The sequence below is a fragment of the Schistocerca piceifrons genome, chromosome X (assembly GCF_021461385.2).
Source record: "Schistocerca piceifrons isolate TAMUIC-IGC-003096 chromosome X, iqSchPice1.1, whole genome shotgun sequence".
Lineage (NCBI taxonomy): Eukaryota > Metazoa > Arthropoda > Insecta > Orthoptera > Acrididae > Schistocerca > Schistocerca piceifrons.
This window is the reverse complement of record NC_060149.1, coordinates 672,300,020-672,326,458: the sequence shown is the minus strand read 5'-3', so window position 1 is coordinate 672,326,458 and position 26,439 is coordinate 672,300,020. Positions and strand designations below refer to the sequence as shown.

Below are 26,439 nucleotides of genomic sequence, written 5' to 3'. Positions count from 1 at the left end.
AAGAAACAAGAAGTAGTTTTGCTCTCTCTAGAAAAAATTTTTGCTTAAAATGTAATTGCATTTGTGCAACCAGCACAGTGACGTCAAAACAGTATAGAACAACGTTCAGTTCAAGTGTATCGACTGACGGTGACCAGAAGCAGCAAGAGGAACTGTTCGTGATAGCCAAGAGGTCAGGGTTCGAATCCCCAGTCTAACACAAATTTTCATTTGCCATGCCGTATTCGCTACCTTGCGACTTCATTATTTCTGGATGGATTTCACAGTTATCATTTCGTATCATTATACTTCACCTTCATTCTAATTGAAAATTCAGTTGATATAACGCAGTAACGTATCAGTGTGCCCTCGGAGGTACAAGAATGTAGTTGTTGGATATCGTATGTATTCGTTACAGTGTAAAAAATATGCCCCAAGACTGGAGGTATCGTTTCGTTACTGCCTGAAACGTTTCGTTACACATACGTTTTCTTCCCTGCGCACGGTTCAAGCCCCACTCGGGCCGAGTCAGTACTTTTCGTTTACGGTCAAATATTTGAGCGGAGCGAATCAGAGATTCCGTAGAAATTACGCAGTGGATTTTTGCCCGAATGTTTATGGCCAAACGAAGGGTGGGAGATGGACAAATGGGGGATCAAATTGAACTCCGTGAGGTCAGTTTTGCAAAGAAAGATTTAATTAAGTAATCATGGTAATTAAGAAAAACTCAATTAGTGGTTTGAGGGAAAAATGAAATATTTCACGTATAGCTGCTACTAGCTATCTAATTGAAGTGTCGAAAGTATCAAATCACAGCAATAAACCGCAACTTCTCTGTTTTCCCTTGATCTATATATACTGATCAACATTTAAATATAATTCTTATTTCTTGAACAAAACTTAAATTAAAAGAAATTGTAAAAGAGTGGTCGAATATTTCGTAAAATGAGTCCTCTAAAAGTAAGAAATAAAACAGATCAGAGAAACATTAACGTGCCGTTCAATGATGCTCGAGACTATCTACAGTAAATGAAATGCCGATTGAGAATTTAAAGGTCAATGTTTAACTTAGAATTATAAAGGGTACTGGAGGATGTGTGTGGTGGAATTTCACTCAATGGTTTCCTTACATCAGTAACGTATGAGCAGCTCAGCTACTGTACACGATTTCGAGCATCATTAAACGGCGCGTCATGTTATTCTGGCTGACTTTTAGACAAATCATTTCACACAGCATTTGACTTTCTCTTGGGTTTTTTAAATTACGGTAGATAATTCATTACTCTCCGCGCACCTAGAGGGATGGAAACACTTCGTTACTCACGTATCTCCTTCCCCAAATATAATTCATGCCGACTTGGTAGTTCTCGAACTTCTCCAATTTCTGATTCTCAGCTGGCCAAGTCGACATTGACGCAGATTAGCGAATACTTTTTGTCACTCTCCATGTTTTCTTTCCTGCACACAGTTCGCGTTCTGCTCGACGCGAGTCGGCAGTATTCGTAAGCTTCCAATTCCTTACCCAGAGGTACATTTCGTTAGTCCTGTAAATTCAAATTGTCGTGTGTGCACAGTAGATAAGAGTGAGTGACTTGAGCACGAGCTGTATGCGTCAGACATCAATTATTTCGATCTGCTTACGTTTGTTACAAAGTTATCAGTTCGACTGTAAAATTAATTTGATCTGTGCCGAATGGAGCTATTACTTCTATTTTACAATGATTCGTTATACTGTTTATGCACTACTGGCCATTAAAATTGCTACACCAAGAAGAAATGCAGATGATAAGCGGGTATTCATTGGCAAATATATTATACTAGAACTGATATGTGATTACATTTTCACGCAATTTGGGTGCATAGATCCTGAGAAATCAGTACCAATAACAACCACCTCTGGCCGTAATAACGGCCCTGATACGCCTGGGCATTGAGTCAAACAGAGCTTTGATGGAGTGTACAGGTACAGCTGCCATTGCAGCTTCAACACGATACCACAATTCATCAAAATAGTGACTGGCGTATTGTGAAGAGCCAGTTGCTCGGCCACCATTCACCAGACGTTTTCAATTGGTGAGAGATCTGGAGAATGTGCTGGCCAGGGCAGCAGTCGAACATTTTCTGTATCCAGAAAGGCCCGTACCGGTCCTGCAACATGCGGTCGTGCATTATCCTGCTGAAATGTAGGGTTTCGCAGGGATCGAATGAAGGGTAGAGCCACGGGTCGTAACACATCTGAAATGTAACGTCAATGCGCACAAGAGGTGACCGACACGTGTAACTAATGGCACCCCATACCATCACGCCGGGTGATACGCCAGTATGTCGATGACGAATACACGCTTCCAATGTGCGTTCACCGCGATGTCGCCAAACACGGATGCGACAATCATGATGCTGGTAAACAGAACCTGGATTCATCCGAAAAAATGACGTTTTGCCATTCGTGCACCCAGGTTCGTCGTTAACTACACCATCGCAGGCGCTCCTGTCTGTGATGCAGCTTCAAGGGTCTCCGAGCTGATAGTCCATGCTGCTGCAAACGTCGTCGAACTGTTGGTGCAGATGGTTGTTGTCTTGCAAACGTCCCCATCTGTTGACTCAAGGATCGAGACGTGGCTGCACGATCCGTTACAGTCATGCGGATAAGATGCCTGTCATCTCGACTGCTAGTGATACGAGGCCGTTGGGATCCAGCACGGCGTTCCGTGTTACCCTCCTGAACCCACCGATTCCATATTCTGCTAACAGTCATTGGATCTCGACCAAGGTGAGCAGCAATGACGCGATACGATAAACCGCAATCGGGATAGGCTACAATTCGACCTTTATCAAAGTCGGAAACGTGATGGTACGCATTTCTCCTCCTTACACGAGGCATCACCACAACGTTTCACCAGGCAAACCTGCTCAACTGCTGTTTGTGTATGAGAAATCGGTTGGCAACTTTCTTCATGTCAGCACGTTGTAGGTGTCGCCACCGGCGCCAAACTTGTGTGAATGATCTGAAAAGCTAATCATTTGCGTATCACAGCATATTATTCGTGTTGGTTAAATTTTGCGTCTGTAACACGACATCTTCGTGGTGTAGCAATTTTAATGGCCAGTAGTGTATAAGGTCGCACTGACGACAATTTAGCAAATTTTTTCATTGTATAGTGCAATAACCATGTAGCGGAAATGAAGCAAACAGTTAGATTTTTACAGAGAACATCCAGAAAAAATGAAAACTTGGTTTGTGTCGACAGTCATCTTCAGTCATAGGACAGCCCACAACAAATTAAAAATACTGTTATACGTGATGACATTCAGTAACGAAAGAAACGAGTAACGAATGCTTTCCATAATACGATACAAAATTTGGTCGTTACTTTGACAGTCCTACGGAAGAAAAGCTTGCTTACCATCCGGTGGTGAAGTGAGCGACGATCTGCGCCGTGTCGTGCGTGACTGCGCGCAGCTCGCTGCAGACGACTCGCATCTCGTGGCCCGGCTGCGACAGCTCCATGGACAGCGACGGGCCGCTGCTGGCCGCCGGGAACCTGCAACCACCACTGCTTATTAGCCATACGCGGAAAAGCTAGCCGGCTTCACTATCTTAATATTGCCATTTCGCTCGCTGACACTCACAGCCAGAAGTAGGCGTGGATAACACAAATTCTGCCTGCATCCACATCGCATTTCAGAGTGCGTCAACTGCATCTGCATCCGCAGATATTAAAATTTTGTAAACCATTTTAACTCTTTCGGCACGCTTTAGCTAGGCTCGTGCCTGGCCTGAGCTTTTCTCTGCTGACGTTGGACCTCGTTATTTACATTCCACTTACTGAGGACATAGAGACCAATCACGACCACATTTAGATACAGCGTAGACTATCATATTCTTAATACGTTCCATAACTAGCAGTTTTCTGTTGTAGGAATCAGCATGGGTTTCGAAAAAGACGATCGTGTGAAACCCAGCTCGCGCTATTCGTCCACGAGACTCAGAGGACCACAGACACGGGTTCCCAGGTAGATGCCGTGTTTCTTGATTTCCGCGAGGCGTTTGATACAGTTCCCCATAGTCGTTTAATCAACAAAGTAAGAGCATGTGGACTATCAGTCCAATTCTGTGAGTGGATTGAAGAGTTCCTAGATAACAGAACGCAGCATGCCATTCTCAATGGAGAGAAGTCTTCCGAAGTAAGAGTGATTTCAGGTGTGCCGCAGGGGAATGTCGTAGGACCGTTGCTATTCACATTATACATAAATGACCTTGTGCATAACATCGGAAGTTCACTGAGGCTTTTTGCGGATGATGCTGTAGTATATCGAGAGGTTGTAACAATGGAAAAATGTACTGAAATGCAGGAGGATCTGCAATGAATTGACGCATGGTGCAGGGAATGGCAATTGAATCTCAATGAAGACAAGTGTAATGTGCTGCGAATACATAGAAAGAAAGATACTTTATCATTTAGCTACAAAATAGCAGGTCAGCAACTGGAAGCAGTTAATTCCATGAATTATCTGGGAGTACGCATTAGGAGTGATTTAAAATGAAATGATCATATAAAGTTGATCGTCGGTAAAGCAGATGCCAGACTGAGATTCATTGGAAGAATCCTAAGGAAATGCAATCCGAAAACAAAGGAAGTAGTTTACAGTACACTTATTCGCCCACTGCTTGAATATTGCTCACCAGTGTGGGATCCGTACCAGATAGGGTTGATAGAAGAGATAGAGAAGACCCAACGGAGAGCAGCGCGTTTCGTTACAGGATCATTTAGTATTTGCGAAAGCGTTACGGAGATGATAAACTCCAGTGGAAGACTCTGCAGGAGAGACGCTCAGTAGCTCGGTACGGACTTTCGTTGAAGTTTCGAGAACATACCTTCACCGAGTAGTCAAGCAGTATATTGCCCCCTCCTACGTGTATCTCGCGGAGAGACCATGAGAATAAAATCAGAGAGATTAGAGCCCACACAGAGGCATACCGACAATCCTTCTTTCCACGAACAATGAAAGACTGGAATAGAAGGGAGAACCGATAGAGGTACTCCAAGTACCCTCCGCCACACATCGTCAGGTGGCTTGCGGAGTATGGATGTAGATGTAGATGTAGAACTGGAATTTTGTGACTTTGCCTGCGAAACATTTCCGCAACATTGGGAAGACAAATGAAGAACGGAAACGGAAAACTTTGTAAGGTAAGTTTGCTTCCGATGGGCCGGCTCGATTTCTCTGTGGATACTGACGATAGGCGTATGCTAGCGGCCATTAAGTATACCCCGTCCTGCCAAAGATTCGCCATATTAATGGTGAGTTGTTCCACGAGATACAAGGCAACAGTGAAAAAGCTAAGATTTGCACTATGATCTTGTAACTGACTAGTATGATTGATTGCTATATCGTAGTGATATGGTAACAGTGATTAAATTTCTGCAGCCATCATTGGAACATTACGAGTAATTCACACCATTTTGTCATATTCACAATGTAAAATTACGTTCTGTGGGCGGAGACTAGGTGCTGTTAAGCGATGCAATGCGAGTTGCCTTGAACCACCTCGAATTTTGTCTAATCTTAGACATAGGTAGGCCACAATGAACAATATTTAAGTAATGGTTTTAATTATATGTTTTCTAATAGTTTGCAAATGTTTTAGTAATCAGTCAAACGTTTTTTTACCTTCGTAGGCGACTTTTTTACTTTTAGACTCCTTGGCTTCTTACACATGTTATCCGATTTCAAATGCCAACAAAAACTCCCAAAAATAAAAAAATATGAGGTGCGTGTAACATTTAAAAGGTATAATATTATAGCTGATTCACGAAAACTGCATAGCCCAATGAAGGAAACCAGTCCCCCTGCTTAAGTCGTAGGCATATGTTTTTAGTTTTCAAATATTTAATTAAATCTGTATTTATGAGTTCTGTGTCTACTACAGTGAAATGCAGAAGATAATGTTAAAGTTAAACCGAAAACAAAATATTTATTACAATATCCGAGCATTTTTTTACTAATTCTCTTTAGGTAGCCTATTGATAGCAACCTTCCCCTACGGGCCAAATCCGACATTTCTCAGGACAGTGAAAAAATAATGTCTCTCTCTTTGCACATAACTGATTTGTATCCAAAAATTGAGTGGCTATTCTGAAACCGCAGATGTATGCTGCTCACAGCATCACTGCAAAACATAAAGAAAGAAATTAGGAAATAAATACTTTATTAAGAACGTTCTAAGTGCCATACCAGGAAGCTGACTGATTGTAAGTGACAATAAGAGTGTTTTTAGAAGTTAATTCTTGAAAAGAATAAAACAACGACTAGCCACTGTTAATAATGCTATTTAGTTACACAAATAGAGTCGTTGCTGGTTTCGAACCGACAGGTTCATCTTCAGTCGGTTGTTCGCATTAATATTACATTTGCTGTTGATTACTTGAGTTGTTGGCTGTTTTTTCTTCAACAACGAATCTGAACAAAAACAAACGTAATTAGAACGTGAACAACCACCTGAAGACGAACCTGTTGGTTCGAAATCGATAACGACGCTTTTTATATAAAACTGCGGTGCAACGCCGCATTTTACTCATTAGCAAATCACTTGCAGAGGTGAAAGAAGAAATAAGTGACATGAAAAAACCTGGAACCGACTGGGGATCAAATTCCAACCTTTGGCAGTCTCACAACTGCTGATTCACACTCAGAATACACTCATATATTAAGAAGCGACATACACACACATCGAACAGCTTGTCACCATGAGAAATAGAGAAGCAACTATCTATAATTGTAAAGTCTCACAGAGAATTCTTAACAAAGCAATAATCTTTGGATAACTGCTGGCGGTTTATGGATGACGTTTCTGACGATTGAATATGACACTACAAACAATGTAAATTTTGGCAAATGTATAAACAAACCAAAAAATTCTGACTTAAATGGACTCCTACAAATTGAAGCAAATCTAAATGTAATGTTAATTTGCATTGCGAGTGTGTAATGCGTATATGAATGAGATTTAAGACAGGCATTTATTAAATCCAACATAGCACACAATGATTTCACTAAGCGTGGTGTACTTACTGATAGTAAACCAATTGACTCGTGAATGGGTTGAAACATAATTTCGAAATTATGCATTTCTTACGCTGCAATGTCTAACCTAAAGTGCACCCAACACAAAGTATCTATCGCACAAATTTTATAACGCAAAATAGAATAATTACATACAATTGGTCAAGTAATTTCGAAACAACACAATAACTATGATAGATCAAGGAACGATAATCAATTCATCAGGAACCTGCATTGTGAGGCTGCAAGGTATGAAAGAGTAAATATTTTTAATTTAGTGGATCGAGAAACAGTGCAGAAAAAAAACATCAGACAGAATGAAAATTGTGGTATTCAACCTTTTATTCAAGAACTGTGATACTTTCTGAAATAATAGCTTCAGAAATAGATGAAGTCTTGTTCTACTTATAGACAATACTTTCTGTATTGGTGTGATGTGTATTTTCTATTGTGTTGTGGTGAAGCTTAGTCGATTAGAACCTCGATGATGCATGTAGTTTGCTCCACGTCCTACCGTGGGAACGGAGGACCAGTCACATCCGAAAAACCTTGGATATTTCACGATAGACCAACGGCAACATGCAGATCCACAATGATGTCCATTACAGACTCTGTCAGCTGCTGGTAATATTGTCTCATATGAGACGACGGCATTCTCCGTAACCATTCACGCCCAAAAAGTATATAACATGGCGAACGCACATAATATACTTTATAGGAACACGGCATAACAACACTAATGCACTCGGGTGGCAGTCTTAGCCGTCACAAATAATTTACTTACCTGTTGTAGACATCTGATGTACGACCATTATGGTCTTGGTATATATATCAATGACTATCGAGATAATGACAGGTATAGGGAAAGAACTATTTTTGTGAATAACAGCAAAATTGTAATTACAAATAAAACACAACACTTTCTGATAAAGAAAAAATTAAACTCTCAGGGGTGTTTAAAATTCATTAGGAATTAGAAAACGGACACTGAACGTAAAGAAATCAAACAGGATGAATTTCAGTTTGAAGATGGAGTCTAGTACTGTGACATTAAATGTAGACGAAAATATGACAGATCATGTCATTAGCACAAAATGTTTAGGGTTAAATATTGACTGTAGACTGAAATGGAATAGAGTCCTGTCGTTTGGGTGTAACAGTGAGTGCCTCTTAGTTACGCACTCAGTCCTTAGCTATGGTATAATTTTCTTAGAGCAAGTGCGCAAAATATGGTCATAACAATTATAGCTATAAAGTCATCGGGCTCATTCTAAAAATCTGTTTAAATAATTAGGGATTCTATATGCACCATTTGAGTACATTTACCAGTCTATTGCCCACTTTAAGAAAATAACTGTAATAATTGCAATAACGGGCCTGTTCATGGTAACAAATGATATACTGAAGTTAAAAAAAACTCAAAACAATATTTTATACCAGTAATCAGACTGCACATTTAATTAGAAAGTAAACTGTTACGGCGTAAAGTCAGCGCCGGCACGACAAAGAAGAGACGGCTGTGAGAAGAAGTCAGCCAATTTCACACTGACCGACCTCCCTTCCAGGACAACGAGACAGCAGCGGCCCCTACGTGAAGAGGACATACCGGTAAGCGCCGCGCCCGACTGGCGGCAGCTCACTTCGATAGCAGCGTCAACGTTAGCCACTTCATTTGGAATCTCTATGCAGCACAGACCTGTGTTTGTCTATTCTGAAGAAGACTGATTATTTTGTATGTCGCCCTTTGCTTGCGACATATCTACCACAGTTAGTTGTCTCTTGTCTTATTGCAATAAAACTCATTAATACGAGTTGTTTGTTTGTCTAGCGAACCGAGTATGCAGGATTCCTACTGTAGACACAACATAAATGAAAGGGGTAACTGAAACCGACATATTTCAAAATGTAGTTAAAGCATACTTCTTAAGTAATAAACATTATGTAGTAAAATACTACTTAAATAAATCAGGGTTTCGTAAAAATATTACCCTTTCATCCTTCAACATAATTTCACACTTTAAAGCATATTACCGGAAAACTATGTGCCATAAAGCTATAATGGAAACTGATACACGCCTTTCACCTTTATGAGCTTCAGCATATTCTTCATCATTAAGGGATTCTGTCACAGTTGTTGCACATACCCACAGGAACTCACAAAGAACCAAAGAAGATAATATAGCGGCGGGGTACAACCATCGTCTCAATTTCAGACAAAAGGGTGTGTGTGTATTGGTACGTAGCAAGACCTGAAAACATAGTGTTAACAGTAGTTTTGGAATTAACTTGCCCTCAAGCGAGGAAGAGTCTGTGTGTGGGATGGTACATGTTTAGGTAGATGCATAAAAATCCTTGTTTTTTCACGAGTAATTGTGAATGAAGAGATCCATGGGGAGCCATGAGATTCATAGAGGTCATCACACCACTAATGCTTACGCGCGTGTCCTCTGTGTTTTGCATGCAGTCGAAGTATGGAAGTTTGATAGGAAGGAAGGAAGGAAAGGATGGAAGATTAGGATTTGACGAAGAGAGGAAGGAGGAAGAAAGGATGGAAGATTATGGTTTGACCTTCTGTCGACGATGAAGTCATCGGAGATGGAGTATAAGTTTGGGTTGGGGAAGGAAATCGGCCGTTTCTTTTCAAAGGAAGCATCCCGGTATTTCTCTTAGGTGATTTAGGGAAACCACGGAAAACCTAAATCTGGACGGCTGGAAAGCGATTTGAACCGCCGTCCTCACTGATGCAAGTCCAATTTCTTGCTGTCTTGTCACGTAGATCGGGGGATGACTAATAAGAGCTTGTGCTATTCTTGTTCTGTGTGGTTACCGTCGCATATGGGATCAAATGAAGGGGTGATACCCGGCGCCCGCACGCAGCACGAGCAACCAAACAGTCGTCGAGCTTAACGTTCCCCAAGGCATGGAGACGGGCTTGCTGCGATCGAGAAAGTCACAGACCATCACTTCATGAAACACGGCAGAGAGATTTGTTATTTAATCCTGGCGACTGGCGCAAGGTGTGGCTATCAGGAACCTCAACTCTCTCCCGTCCTATTGCTAGCCAAATACTGACGAAACAAAAACTATCCTCCACCACGATACGAATTGGCTGCCTCTGTGGTTTTTGCCATGATTAAATGTAGTCGTATCGTTTTCCGAGGCGAACTGGTTCACAACTATTGTTACCGGCCTTAGGCATACTGAATACTGCCAACGGAATGGAGTTTACGCTGGAGAAGGTCACGCAAATGTTCTATCGGTGACATATCAAGGAGTCTTACTGGCCAAGGAAGGACCTCAACGTGACGCAAGTAGTCCGTAGAGACACATACTGAGTGTTGAGGAGCGTTGTTCTGCTCAGAGGTGTTACCAGGATAATGTCTCACAACAGGTAACATACGAGGACACAAGGTATCTGAGACGTACGTCTGTGCCGTCAGAGTTCTCTGATTCAGTACCAAAGCCGACCTGGAAACCGAGTGAGGCGGCGCAGTGGCCAGCACACTGGACTCACATTCGGGAGGACGACTGTTCAATCCCGCGTCCGGCCATCCTGATTTAGGTTTTCCGTGATTTCCCTAAATAGCTCCATGCAAATGCCGGGATGGTTCCTTTGAAAGGGCACGGCCAACTTCCTTCCCCGTCCTACCCTAATCCGATGAGACCGATGATCTCTCTGTCTGGTCTACTTCCCCAAACAACTCAACCCCAACCTCGACCTGAAGTCATACCGGATAACTACCAGCAAAATAGAACGGGTATCTCTCACCAAAACATTGGCAGAACGTGTCCTCTCCGCTGGGAGTCGCCGTACTCGCATACGTTTTTCAGAATCGAAATCTAATGCTGAAATGATGCTCATGTCACTCGTTGCCAGTCCATGCCTTCTGGGTACGACTCCACACCAAATGCAGTCATCTATGTTGTTGGTGTTAACATCAGCCTATGCGTGGGACTGCTGTTGAGTAATTGAGCTTCTATTAGCCTCTGACCAATGGTGCGGTACGACATGGTATGTTTTAGTGAGTGCGCTACCTGCGCCCAGACTACAGGGTGAGGTGTCGGACGGTTACGATGTGCTCCGCACACGGTTCAAAGATACACCGGTGGTGTGATGAGGTTTGGTCGACCAGGATGGGAAGATGGTTGTAATAACCGAAACCAGTAGAGCGTAAACATACAGTACTACAGCTGAAGGCACAAACATTCTTCTTTCGAAATACTTACATCAAAAAATGTTCTGCATCACCCCGGTTCCCAGAACTCGGGAAGAAAGACGTTGACTGTGGATATTGTATCACACACACACAGTCCCTTTCACTGTTCAGAGATGTCACTAAACCCGCCCAAAGATGTAAACAACCATGCATGAGCAGCGCCTATTACGCGGAGGGTGTCCAACAGCCGATCAGTTCCAGTCATTCCACTAGGAAGAAGCTACACGGTTCGTGTTGTCTGTAGTTCAACCATGCCTAGACGGTCTATACCACGGTTCGATCGCGTCCGCATTGTTACTTTGAGCCAGGAAGGGCTCTCAACAAGGAAAGTGTCCAGGCGTCTAGGAGTGAACCAAGGCGATGTTGTTCGGACATGGAGGAGGTACAGAGAGACAGGAACCGTCGATGACATGCCTCATCTAGGCCGTGCTACTGCGTATTAGGGGTACCGGTGTGTACAGAAATCTGGATCATCACCTCTGAAGGTATTTTAAATTTCAAGTTCTGTTCAAAAAGATAAGAATTATAATATATTTAAATGTCGATCGACTTTCTATTGTTATTAAGAATATTCAAACATAAAAAGTTTTGCATCACATCGGTTCCTAGAGTTCCGGAACCTGTACAGAAAATTGGAGTAGAGATCAACATAATCATCATTTCCGCTCTTTTTATTGCTCATGAAAACAACACATTACATGTTGTACCACCATACAGCGAGACCTTCAGAGGTGGTGGTCCAGATTGCTGTACACACCGGTACCTGTAATACCCAGTAGCATGTCAATTTCATCAACAAGACCCATATCCCCATCGAATGTCTCTCCCATATCCCCGTCGAATGTCTAAATCTCTTCCAGTCAGGAATGTGAGGTGGTGTATCTGGAACGCAAAATGTGTAACCCATCTGCGGATTTAGCCGCTCCACTAACACACGTAGAACAATTCAATAGGTCAACGTAGAAACATTTGATTTTAAGACGTTGATCACGCCTATTTTATTGTTCTTCTTTCCAAACTGCTACGTACCTCTTGACTTCTGGTCATGGCTGGCGAAATCATCCCACTAACCAGAAAGTAAAGTGTTTACTTTAAAAACTAGTTCACGCATACCAAACATAAAAGAAAAGCACACAAATACCATTTTGCAGCAGCAAGTCACACGCTTCAGTCTCCAGCTGGCACATTACCAACATTCAGGTGGTAGGCCCACAAAGAAAGCACAATGCCCACATTGTCACTACGTCCAGCCTCTGAGGCATAGGCTTACTAAACCTCAGACCGATAAAATCATACAGATTTAGTTACGAATTGAGTAATAATTTTATACAGTAAACCACAGAGGGTGTAATGGGTACAAGTGCAGATATTTTTATATGTGGTGCCTTAATAAGTACACTCATAAATGTGTTGGTAGTTTTTTTCTCTGCGTCGAACAGTCTTCCCGCAAAACGAGTCACGTAATTTACTACCGGATGTTTTCTGCAAGGTCATAACTGCACCACTAAGTGGACTACATCTTTCAGTACAGATTACCCGTTTTGCGCCCACACTTCAACACCTGACTTACTGCCCAGGGGAAAATAAGCATTGATGACTTGCTCTTGCCACGTATACTTGCAGGTACTAACCGACCTAAAGACTTGTTACTCTTATTATTCATCTGCAAATGACGAAAATACTGATGTATTGTTGTTCAGTACACCATCTTCAGTCACCAATAGAAATATCTGCATACCCGTTACACCCTGTATAAGGAGGTGACGACAGGCTGAAATCGCACCCTGTATGTGGCATGTAGTAAATATCAGAAAGAAAGGATCTTAAATGTAACTTGGATAAAACAAGTGTCTTTGTCCATTCTTTAATCAAATCAATTAACGTGCGTATTTAACATTTTTACAGACCAGATATGAGCACACAGATTTCTCTTTTTTCCCCTTATAACGTCACAAGCTAATTTTTACTTCAGAAATTACGCAGACCGCCGGCGCGTTTCCACGAAACAATTAGGAAAAACTTTTTCAATTTTTCGCACCGGCCTCGTATGGTTATGCATTTGAAGCTGTTTTAAATTCTGTCACTTGTGACGGCCCCCTTCCCCTTTTCCAATAACCCAAGCGCTCCACTGAATGGTCAGCAGATATGTACAACTTGCACATTTTTATTATAGCGTTGGGGCGCTGGTAAATTCTATATGATTGAATTCTGTGATTTGATGCATAAGTGAGTGCCTTATTTGCGTGACCCATCGTCTGTAAAGTCACGATGTTGCATGAACCTCGCCATATTAGAGAGGCTAATAAAGTTTACGGAACTGACAGGAAATATTGCAACGGAGTTCAATACAAAAACTCCAGTAACAAGTTTTACAGTAAAAGAAATATCAGTGAACCTCAGTTATTTCGACGATCAATAAGAAGCAACCTCATGAAATCAGGCTACAAGGCTTTGTGGCGGTAACTTCTCTACTTAGAGCAGTTTCTATTTCTGATTTCGAAGAGGGGATGGCGAAAAAGGAAAGGTACTATGGGAGGTCGTTACAGTGTTGTGTATGAATTCATTCACTAAATTATTAACGCATATGAAGGACATTTCACATACGTGCCCTTTCGAAAATATTGTCTTTATTTCGATTATTTTTTTTAAATTTTATAATTAAGTTTTTTTCAGGTTTACTCTTTCATTTTCTGCTAGTCTTGAATGTAAGCCTACAAATGTCTGCAGATATGCAGGTGGGGCAAATTTATTTTGAGCAGCACCTTATCGATGTTGCCTATTATCATGCTTGTTGACTTCTGATGCACAACAAAGCGTGCTAGTTTTAAGTAGGTGATGTTGGCAAAGAACTACGGTGAGGATGGTGTTGCGCAAACTAGGTACATCGTCACTTTTCTTCCAGTCCCAAAAGCGTTCAGGTCAGCCGAAAATACTTTTGCCTCGTACGGCTCCTGATGTGTACATTTGTTTCAACATTTCGTAGCTCTCCTTTGACGTTTTCCGATATTTGTTACAAAAGTTGATGTTTATAAGTTGTTCCACTGCTTGATAAAACGAGTGTTCCATTCACTACGTTCAACTGGGCGTACACACAAATTTGCCTCAGCTTAGGAAAGTCGATGCTAGGTGGTGCTTCTTGACATATCTGTTCATGCGTATGTGCATCTACATATTTTAACACAATCCGCCATTCTTCGAAATTCTTTGATGCACCGTAAGCATATAAAACCCTTATCAGGCAAATTAAATTTTAGAATCGAAATGTAAATAGAATCTTCAGGCATGGAATTGCGTTCTTAAATACTGTCTTTAATACTGTTTTGAAGCACTCGTAATTATGTGTACCTGCCGTAGCAATCCTGTGGAATGAAGATCATGCATTCTGCATAAGCGCAATTTTGAACTGGGTCGCGCCTCAATATTATCGCACGTAAGATCAAGTCAGTGTGAAATGTAGACCTGGCCCTGGTGGCAACACTGGTGTATTTATGCCCGAGATGCAGGGAGGAGAGGCACAGGGTGTGCGAAATAAAACTCACCAGGACGATATTACATGCACCTTACGATAGGCAACCTAACTTACATTATCCACACCCGCCGAAGATGATGTAAGTTCGGTTGTCTGTCTTAAAGTGCATGAAATATTTTCTGGGCCAGTTTTACTTTGCCCACTCTTTAGTACTTCTTACAAGTGAAGCGCTCACTCGGTACACATCTGTACGCCAGTGCCTTGCACAGTACAGTGATTAAAGGCTGGCTAGCATTTTTGTTTTGGCACACTGCCGCTGTACACAACATTTGTTCCCAGTGTAATGTTTATGAACCCATGTTTCATCCGAAATAAGTCGTTGGCATCTTTAATTCTCATGCTCAATTTCTTCGTGAAAATTTCACGAACCGAATCCTATAGTCAAAAAGTTTTCTCAGAGTATAGTTGCTAGCCTTGTTCTGTGAGATAATTTTCGCGAAGTTTGTATTTCGTTCTATTGTTCATAATAGCAGTGAAATTGCTGCCTAATAGCAGTTACACGTAGCGTCTATTGGATATTTGTCGTATGCATGTTGCTTCTTCCCACTCTTTCAGTCTACCTCCTGCCATAATTTACGCACCATATACGCACTCGACTTTTTGACATTTTGCTTGCACGTTCCGCCACCCTTTCCATCAGAATTGTCCTCTTTTCTCATTCTGGTCGCCAAAAAATCAATTGACGGTAACGGTAGACCGTCGTGGCTGCCCGTGAGGGCATATCCCGCTGTGACTTTCAGTACTTGCACTGCGAGGTAACAACTTTGAACTGGAACGTGGCTACACGTAATGACGCAACCAAGTTAGTTCCCGCTGCGGCTGAGTTATCGGTTCGTTCTGTGGAATAAAACTAAAGTAAGGAAAGTACGCAAATACTAACTGACTGTTCCGTTGGCTCATAGAAGAACATTTACTTCATTATGAATGGAAAACCGGTCGTCGAGTGTTCAAAATGGTTCAAACGGCTCAAATGGCTCTAAGCACTATGGGACTTAACATCTGAGGTCATCAGTCTCCTAGACTTAGAACTACTTAAACCTAACCAACCTAAGGACATCGCACACAACCATGCCCGAGGCAGGATTCGAACCTGCAACCGTAGCAGCAGTGCGATTCCGAACTAAAGCGCCTAGAACCGCTCGGTCACAGCGGCCGGCTTCGTCGAGTGTTACGCCATGGTCAGTATAAAGGTAAAGATTGTGGCTGCGAGATTTTTGTGGGGTCAACGATTTTAAACTAGTGCACCCACAGAATATCTCAGGCAACAATTGTTAGCATTTAATTTAGGACAAACATAAGAGAAATTATTACAGTAAAAATGGCATGTAAGACTATTTAGCCTAGGTAAAATATGTGACACATTAAATAATCAGCTATATGATTAATTACAAAAGCTGTTCTGAGAAGAAAAATACGTTCATCGATGTACAGTAAACTTTGATGAAATGTTCCAGGGGGTTGATTGCGCAAGACAATCTTTTCCTTAACATGTCCAGTACTGCAAACTGGTAAAATATTTACGTTAAACAACAGTAATTATACTCCACCCGAACAGGCCATGAAGGCCCAACAGTAGCGACCGACCGCCGTGTCATTCTCAACCCACAGGCGTCACTGGCGGAAATGGAGAGGCGTGTGGCCAGTACACCGCTCTCCCGGCCGGATATCAGTTTACGGGACTGGAGCCGCTACTTTTCAATCAAGTAGCCCCTCAATTTGCATCACAAGGGCCGAGTGCACCCCGCTTACCAGCAGCGCTCGGCAGACCGGATGGTCACCCATCCAAGTGCTAGCCCAGCTCGTCAGTGCTCAACTCCGATGATTTGACTGGAACCGGTGTTACCACTGCGGGAAGGGCGTTGGAAAAATACTGTAATTATACAAACTCAAATTCTGTGACAGGGCAAGTGAAACTACAGGTACTGAAATAAACGAAAAATGGGGCATGTGGGTAGGAGGGGTAATTTACAACGTGGTCTCCATGGCATTAATAGCAGTATCTGCAGTTGGAAGCGGCCAGCAAGGGAACTCGGTCTTGATGATTCGGTACTTGGTTCAAATGGCTCTGAGCACTATGGGACTCAACATCTGAGGTCATCAATCCCCTAGAACTTAGAACTACTTAAACCTAACTAACCTAAGGACATCACACAAATCCACGCCCGAGGCAGAATTCGAACCTGCGACCGTAGCAGTCGCGCGGTTCCTGACTGAAGCGCCTAGAACCGCTCAGCCACCACGGCCGGCGATGATTCAGTACTAAGCTTGGTCAAACGGACACGTGTTTAATAAATTCCATCATTTCCAGATAGTTCATCTTCCTCCCATCGTGACCCTTAAGTAAGGATTGATGTTGTGCCTTCTGACTGTGGACTTCTTTACGGAGGTGGCCTGTAGACAGTGCCTCATTTTCTAAGTCTACTATTTCTTGTTCCTTCAAGCGAGTAGATATTACCCTTCCATAATGGCTTCATAAAGAAAACAGCTTCAGTTTATTACTGTGGACACTATTCTAACGTATAAGGTAACTGTTTTCGGCTTCTGCAGAAGGACGTGAAGAAGAGTCTCCACGAGAGCTTACCATCTATCCTCAATCCCAAAGCCAGGCGTCTGGTGCTTCGCTAGTGGCGCCACCGCTGCGCAGCACCGCGAACCTAACGCCCGTTGCACAGTTACACGAATGGTCCGCTCTCCGCATTTTTTATTATATTTTACTTGTTTATTTGGCCTTGTTAGTAGCATCTCGATTTAGCCATCAATAATGCATAGTTACAGTGTACATAGAATTGAATAAAATAATACAGAAACGCATATTTACAAGAAGAGAAACCTCAAACCGTCACAGCTGTGTCGACCATATTTCTGCAACAATTAGATTAAAATGTAGTTAAAATTGTATTGAGTTACAGTTCACACCATTCCTGAAATATTTTCAGAAGCAAGACGGAAAAATGTAATACGTACGCCATTAGAACCCACAGATTGCGCGCAATACTATTAAGGAACTTAACATTCACTTTACAAAAGAGAATGTCTTTGGTAAATAAAAGAGAAGTAACTGATTGAGGAAGGTGGTATCCCATTCTCAGCAATGCCTTCAGAAAGTCGAACCGTTCGCAGTAAAATCTGGGACACACAAACAATATATGGTTGACATCAGCTTCCGACTCAGGATCACACTCACATGCCGGCGAAGCGTAAACGTTGATCCGATGTAGAGGTTAAGGAAAAGAGGCGTTATTGAAGCGAAGTCGTATGATAGAAGAAATCGTGTCTCGGTCCAAATGTGTCCTCATGAACCACGGCTGTGAAGGAATCCAAGGTTGGAGCACAGCCTAATATCCGCTCTTTGTTTGCTGGGAAACGTTCCATATCTCTTGCCATTGTTGGTTTGCGTGACCATTGACCTCACACATGTCGTCTGTGTAAGGTAATTTGAGATGCAGGACAGTGCGTAAAGATTTCGCTTGCTTGGACAATTCCTCATTATATAGGATACCTACGTGGGAAGGCACCCACAGCAAATGGATTATCCGCACCATTCGTGTACTGCGAATACGTTCCGAAACCACGTCCGAGATATACCAGTTAGTTGTTTTGTTCCATCACCGGTGTTAAATATTTTTAAGCACACTTCGAGAGCCGCACAGAATTAATATCTTGGGAAAGGAAGTGGAAGAGACCAACTTAAGAGATTCCAGAAGTGCCACTGTCTCCGCCGTAAATATAGAAGCGCTTGGGGGCAGTTTGAAGGTTTTCCAGCCGGCCGCTGTGGCGGAGCAGTTCTAGGCGCTTTAGTCCGGAACCGCGCTGCTGCTACGGTCGCAGGTTCGAATCCTGCCTCGGGCATGGATGTGTGTGATTTCCTTAGGTTAGTTTGGTTTAAATAGTTCTAGGTCTAGGGGACCGATGACCTCAGATGTTAAGTCCCATAGTGCTTAGAGCCATTTTTTGAAGATTTTCCGGATCTGAACCAGAGGACATAGAAATGCACATTCGGTATAGTCTTCCTGCGGAATTCTGGATCCATCGGTAAACACACAAACAAAACTAGACCACTGAGCTGCAACGAGATGACTGAATCCACTACTGACATTAGCACTTCCCAAACAGCTTATATTAAAATTACAGACTGGAATATGACAGCCGAGTGTAAGAAAGGTAGTAGTCAAAAAGAGGCAAATGCGATGAACATCGTATAGAACGTATGAGAGGTGACGAAGTGTCAAAACTGGTGCAAAGGGCAGGAGCTTTATTCCTTCTGTAGGAGGCAGTCCATAGTCGGTAAATGCAGTTTCTACTTTGGTAGACAGAACTGCCCATAAACGCCATGCCTTGAATGAAGAATTTACCCGATAACATTTGATGTCTAATGCTCAAGGGTTTCTCCCCTGCTTCCAATAAAAGAGCGTTGGTGGGCTTCGGTCGCATGGCCCCAAGACAGGTACGAATAGCTCTGTACTGAAGACGATCTATGCTTTGTGGTACAGTTGACAGCCATAGTCTAGCCGAGATCGAATAACCCCCGGTACTCTGGTGCGCTCCCCACCACGCAGGGGTGAGTGATCGATTTACATTTAAGCCTTCTTCACACTTGGTAACAACGGATCGGATGTGAGGCGCTCAGCTTAACTGAGAGTCAAAAAATCATCCCCCGAAATCGTGCGTGAGATTTTATGTGGAAAATGTACTTTCCACACGTAGTGTGACCATCAATGCGAGCTGATGTCGACTTGTAATAGCGGACGATTACGTTTACTTATTTCTCAGTCAGAATCTCCAACCCATTAGTGAATAGCCACTCGTCAATGTATGCAATGGTTGTGAGTAATGCCGTTTGGGCCTGAAGATACGAAGCAGCAGTACAATAAACACAGACATAATCACCATACTGCAATATTTTTGTTGGGGAAGTGATTAAGTGCTGTAGACCATGCATATACAGGGTACAGAGGAGTGGGCTTAAAATTGCACCCTGGGGCAAGCCCTGGGAGACAGGAAAAGGTCCGATCATCCTTTCTTTGCAACGGACTTAGCGCTCTTCGTTCCGAGCGGTTGGTAGATACGTATTCGAAGAGGGCTTCACACAGTTGTGCGGACAGTCCGTACGCGACGGAGCCGTTCGCATCAGTTACATACATAGAAACAACTTATTGCGTGCACAATGCTGCGGATACCACGCGCAGCAGAAACAGAATATCTCATTTCAGCAGAAGCAGTCCACTAGCGTAGCAATACGAGTGTAATTTGAGAAGTTTCCACAATGTCTAGTCACGTCGATACCGACATGTTACTTAGTGAAGTTGAAAGTAGACCTCACGTATGGGATTCATCGCATGGGGACTGCAAGAACCGTGAAATGCGTTTGAAGGCCTGGCAAGAGGTCAGTGCAAATATAATTCTCAGCTTTGAAGATTTGAACAAGGCAGATCAGAAGAAATGTGGCAAAGAGACGCATATTTTCCTTGTACTTTTACTCTCTTTCTATACGAAATACAAAACATTAAAATTAAAGAATTACATTTGCAAGCCGCGAGGGATTAGCCGAGCGGTCTCAGGCGCTGCAGTCATGGACAGTGCGGCTGGTCCCGGCGGAGGTTCGAGTCCTCCCTCGAGCATGGATGTGTGTGTTTGTCCTTAGGCTAATCTAGGTTAAGTAGTGTGTAAGCTTAGGGACTGATGACCTTAGCAGTTAAGTCCCATAAGATTTTACACACATTTTGAACATTTGCAAGTTCAGTTTCTGCATAGCACAATCGATAATTATGTAGAAAAATTGTACACAACCTCATATGTCTGCCTTTGAGATATGTGGCCCGTGTACAGTGAATTTTTGATTCCTGTCAGGACACAGCTCCTGTACTAACAAAATATTCTGCAAACTTATCTCGTACAGTCTTACCCGATCTAATGACGGGTGCAGTTTCCACCACATGTTCGAAACCGGTAACATACAGGGTGTCTTCAAAACTGTATCTATCTCTTGTATTGTGTTGTATGTATTGTATGTTAACCAGGACCTAGAAACGACGGAGAGGCTTCGTCCGCGCCGCAGCCGCAGTGGTCCACAACCCCACGACGACTACCGCAGTCCACTTCACCCCTCCGCCGCCTCACACCGAACCCAGGGTTACTGTGCGGTTTGGCCCCCGGTGGACCCCCCAGAGAACGTCTCACACCAGACGAGTGTAGCCCCTATGTTTGCGTGGTAGAGTAATGGTGGTGTACGCGTACGTGGATTGGTTCAAATTGCTCTGAGCACTATGGGACTTAACTGCTGAGGTCATCAGTCCCCTAGAACTTAGAACTACTTAAACCTAACTAACCTAAGGACATCACACACATCCATGCCCGAGGCAGGATTCGAACCTGCGACCGCAGCGGTCGCGCGGCACCAGACTGTAGCGCCTAGAACCACGCGTACGTGGAGTATTTGTTTGCGCAGCAATCGCCGACAGTGTAACTGAGGCGGAATAAGGGGAATCAGCCCGCATTCGCCAAGGCAGATGGAAAACCGCCTAAAAACCATCCACAGACTGGCCGGTTCACCGGACCTCGACACAAAACCGCCGGGCGGATTCGTGCCGGGGACCAGGCGCTCCTTCCCGCCCAGAAAGCCGTGCGTTAGACCGCACGGCCACCGGGCGGGCATCTATCTCTTACTCGAATAAAATACGCGAAACGGAAAACGTTTTGACCATAGATACTGCTAGATACGGAATGATATTCAGCGGTCGGTGAAAAACCCTCCACTTATGACTTAACATTCCGAAAGAGCATTCAACCTCTGGGCTCCGGGAAATCGGTAATTGAAAACCTTCTTTATGTGAGTCACGATTTTTCGCGCATACAGCATTAACACACGCTGCGATAATGCGAAGCCTTCATCTAGCACAAGAACATATGGCACTGAGGAGTCATGTTTAGCTGGTAGTGGCTTTGATGGGGTAACGCTCATGTACCTTGTCCTATTTTCCCACAAATCACGCTGTTTTTAAATACATTTGAATCACAGTTCCTTCAGTATCCTCCGACATCAATTAATGTCAAAGAATAGTTGCTCACAGATGACCATGAGAACAATGGAGAAATAATTTTAGTAACTGAAGAAGAGTGACCGACTTTTGATAGGTTTTACAAGACGGGTATGTTTTCTATCTAGAGCGCTGATGCAATGAGGAAAATCGGCGACATTTAGGAAACCACTGCTAATATCGTCCCATTTGTCTGTTCGAGGTATGGCACGCATCCTTCTCGTAACACAGTCCAAATAATGGCACATACTTGCCTCGTAATCTGTTCAATTGTTGATGCACCCATTAAATAAGAGTAATGCAGATCCATAAATGTGTTTCCGCTTCCAAGATACCTGTAACGTGTAGAGGATATATTTGATACTTAAGTACGTCCACAGGGGTAAGGGGAGTTAAATGTAGATGCTAAGTCGACTAAGCTGACATAAAATCTTAGATGTTATCCTCCTTAAAATAACAGGTGTATGTGTCCTCAGTAATAAAAGACTTATTGGATTTGTTCTTGTTATTTTAGTTGACAAGGTCCAGAAGAGATAGAAAACTGCACGGGATGCCTATTATAAAAGCCGTAGTAAAATAAATCAGATGCGGTCTGGCTCAGCAACAACTAAGAGACCAAAATACATCTACCGTTATCAGCTACATTTTCTTGACCTTCACCGTGAAGCACTATCAGAAAATAATTTTGACTTACAATCGGTCGTGCAAGATAAAGATTATAACAACGATGCACTCGCAGAAAACAGTCGAGATGAAACAAATGGTTCAAATGGCTCTGACAAGGGAACCTCCCCATCGCACCCCCCTCAGATTTAGTTATAAGTTGGCACAGTGGATAGGCCTTGAAAAACTGAACACAGATCAATCGAGAAAACAGGAAGAAGTTGTATGGAACTATGAAAAAAATCAAAATATACAAACTGAGTAGTCCATGCGCAAGATAGGCAACATAAAGGATAATGCGAGCTCAGGAGCGCCGTGGTCCCGTGGTTAGCGTGAGCAGCTGCGGAACGAGAGGTCCTCGGTTCAAGTCTTTCCTTGAGTGAAAAGTTTCCTTTCTCTATTTTCGCAAAGTTATGGTCTGTCCGTTCGTTCATTGACGTCTCTGTTCACTATAATAAGTTTAGTGTCTGTATTTTGCGACCGCACCGCAAAACCGTGCGATTAGTAGACGAAAGGACGTGCCTCTCCAATGGGAACCGAAAACATTTGATGGCAAGGTCATAGGTCAACCGATTCTTCCACAGGAAAACACGTCTGATATATTCTATATGACACCGGTGACGGCATGTGCGTCACATGACAAGAATATGTTGTCGGCCCACCTAACTTGTACACTTGGCGAATGGGTAAAAAGATTCTTCTACCTTGCCCGATTTAGATTCTCTTGTGGATGTGAGAATGACTCCCAAAAAAGTGATGAAAACATAAGAGTTGGTCACATAAACTGCAACAAATGAATGCGACAGTTTCACAGTCGCACAGTTTTCCCTGTGCTCTTTCAAAACATATGTTTTTAACGTTTTCAAATTTTTCCGTGTGTAGACCGTCAAATCCTGCATATGTCCAAGCAAATATGAACATGTCCTGGAATTTTGGAGAGCGAAGTTTATTAAGTGTGAGTGCCTGAACTTTGATAATTGTTTGAAAATAAAAAATTAAACTTTTCCCTCGAGGGAAGACTTGAACCAAGGACCTCTCGTTTCGCAGCTGCTCACGCCAACCACGGGACCACGGCGCTGTTGAGCTCATACTATCCTTGACGTTGCATATCTTAAACATGGACTACTCAGTTTGTATATTTTGCCTATGTTTTTCATAGTTCCACACAACTTCTTCCTGTTTTCTCGATTGATCTGTGTTCAGTTTTTCAAGGCCTATCCACTGTGCCAACTTATAACTAAATCTGAGGGGGGTGCGATGGCGAGGTTCCCTTGTGAGCACTATGGGACTTAACATCTATGGTCATCAGTCTCCTAGAACTTACAACTACTTAAACCTAACTAACCTAAGGACAGCGCACAACACCCAGTCATCACGAGGCAGAGAAAATCCCTGAACCAGCCGGGAATCGAACCCGGGGACCCGGGCGCGGGAAGCGAGAACGCTACCGCACGACCACGAGCTGCGGGCCGAGATGAAACCTTTGAAGAACAAACCGATGATGTCTGACCGAACGTAAACGCCGAAAAACTGTCCTCCAAGAGAAAGAGGTCTATCAAGAACACAACATTTGAAGATAATTTGCTAACATCATTGAAAGAGAGTAAGGAAATGGAGGAAGACGATGACCGAGCATTCTTTGCGTCCCTGTTGTCCTCTTTGAAGACTTGAAATCTGGATCAGAAGCTATTACTCCATAGTCAGGTATTTCAACTGCTTATGTCGATTAAGCAAACAAATCAGACTAACTTAAACATACACCCGCCCCCCCCCCCCCTCCCCAGCTCTTTCTACTATTCACTGACCTCTTTCATCTTCAATACACTAACAGCATCCTAACCAATCTATGCTGTATCACGAAGATCCGTCCGTACAGACGCAAGTTACAGCTCTCCATCCCTCTCCAGATCAATCAACGTCGACATAATCTTTGTAGACGATATAATAATTATAGGAATCCAATTGTAATACAAGTATAAAATTGAATACTACCAAATGTAATACATAGTTGTAGTTAAGCTTTGAATCATTAAATATCTTGTTACTGCTACTCGTTCTATAAGAGTAAATGATATCTTTTCGAGATTTTCAGGTGTTAGGTTTTCTTGAACTCTACCGACAGGCTAGTCAAAGGAACGAATAGACATACGAAAACGCGTACAAAATTTCTGTTCGTCGTTGCGCAAATCGGAATACACTGTGACGAACGCTCCTTCCGTACATCTTTGTTCCACCATAAGATGCACCCAAAACCTTCTATCTCGTGTGGAATTTCTCTTTTTGTGTATCAGATAGGCTGAAATGACGTAATTGCAGCGGGCCCATCTTTATGCATGCGATCAAACAGAACGATGTGCTAGAGCACACGTCGCTCGACTGTACAGAACCGCGCCTATCCGCTCTTCTGTGTAAACCATCGACGGGGTTCGCCAACAGCGTGCGGAGTCGCATCATCCGCGTATGTGTGCAACAGGCCTGTCTGTGTCAAACTGGGGAGTTTTGTGTTTTGTAGGAATTAAGATTTTTACCTACTACACATGATCCAATATTTGCTTCTCTGCAGAATACGAATCGCTACTGAGTAATATATGCCTGATTTACAGGAATGCGAAAGTTGCCTTTTCCACACCATAAAATTTAGGCATAAGGTCTCGGAATACTGCGGAGTGAAGAAATGACGACCCTCTTCTACAAACAGAGGTGTACCAGTATTCTGTAATCAAACCAGCTCCCATGTATGAATCAGCATAAAATCTGATTGAAAATGTGTTAAATATTTGCCATTAAGAAAGTAAGCGAGAAAAAGCTTACAAAAGGTTTGAAATTATGCTTGGGTGTTGTTGAAAGTAGCTAAGTGCTCTCAGTATGAAACAATGGATGAATATGAACTGGGTAAATTTGTGCGCCATTTTAAGTAAATACAAGTTTTTCACGCATCTCAATGCTTACGACGTCGTATCTCGTGAACTGTGTGTTGCACAATGACATAATTTTGCAGGTAAATTCAGTGATATATACATATAAGGCCTAATTAAAATTCTTTTGTGATAAAAGATTCATCAAAAACTGAATCTGACGTATGATATATACAACGACGAATCGAAAAAATAAATAGGGCACACTAACGCCGCGTGGCTGGTTCCTGAAGTTCTGTCAACATCTGAATGGAGAATATTGTCAAAACGTCAGTATTTGACCTCACGCGTTCAGTATGTATTGAGAATACTGAAAATATTTTGAGGTCCACTTATACTGCTCATAAATATTTCTAGTATTAACAATAAGACAATATGAGCCCTCACATGATCAATATGTTGACAGTTTGACGATATTATTGAATGTGTGAGGCCCCTTTAAACATTAACTTAAGATTATACCTCTCTTAATAATTATATTATGACAGCATTTAAATTTTTAAAATTCTGACAATAATTACGTGAAATACTGAAAATCGAATTTTTGTTGCCCCTACGATGCAACTGGTACCTTGTTCCGAATTCAAGGTTCCGGTATAGCGTTTTAGTAACACAGATAAGTGTAAAATGCAGGACGTGCTCACAGATACAGTGACTAGCCAAAACATCAAGACCACCTGCTTAATAGCATCTCGATCCACGTTTGGAACAAAATACAACAGCGATTCTTTGTGCCACGGACTCGGCAAGTCCTTCAGCAGGTATGTGGTACCGGAATTCTACGCACAGGTCCGTAAATTACGGGTCTGTGGTTTGTGGCCGCGGAAGTGACGCCAGACAGAGTGCCACATGTGTCCCAGCCGTGTGCCAGAATGATGACGTGTCCGGGAACGACCATCACCCTAATGTACAAGAAACGTGATTCATCCTACCAGGCGACACGTTTCCACTGATCTACGCTCTAATCTAAACATTCCTGTACCCACTGTAATCGTAACTTACCATATCGTTGGGTCAACATGGAAAATTATAAGGGT

The 26,439-nt window shown here is 42.7% G+C and overlaps 1 protein-coding gene across 1 annotated transcript in view; it reads right to left on the bottom strand.

Annotated features, from left to right (window-relative positions):
- The window catches only part of LOC124722667, a 625,281-nt gene that overhangs the window by 92,026 nt on the left and 506,816 nt on the right, over positions 1–26,439 (bottom strand). Inside the window, exon 7 of the mRNA XM_047247812.1 lies at positions 3,384–3,521. Within this exon, the coding sequence (XP_047103768.1) occupies positions 3,384–3,521 (138 nt within the window). The remainder of the gene's footprint in view (positions 1–3,383; positions 3,522–26,439) is intronic.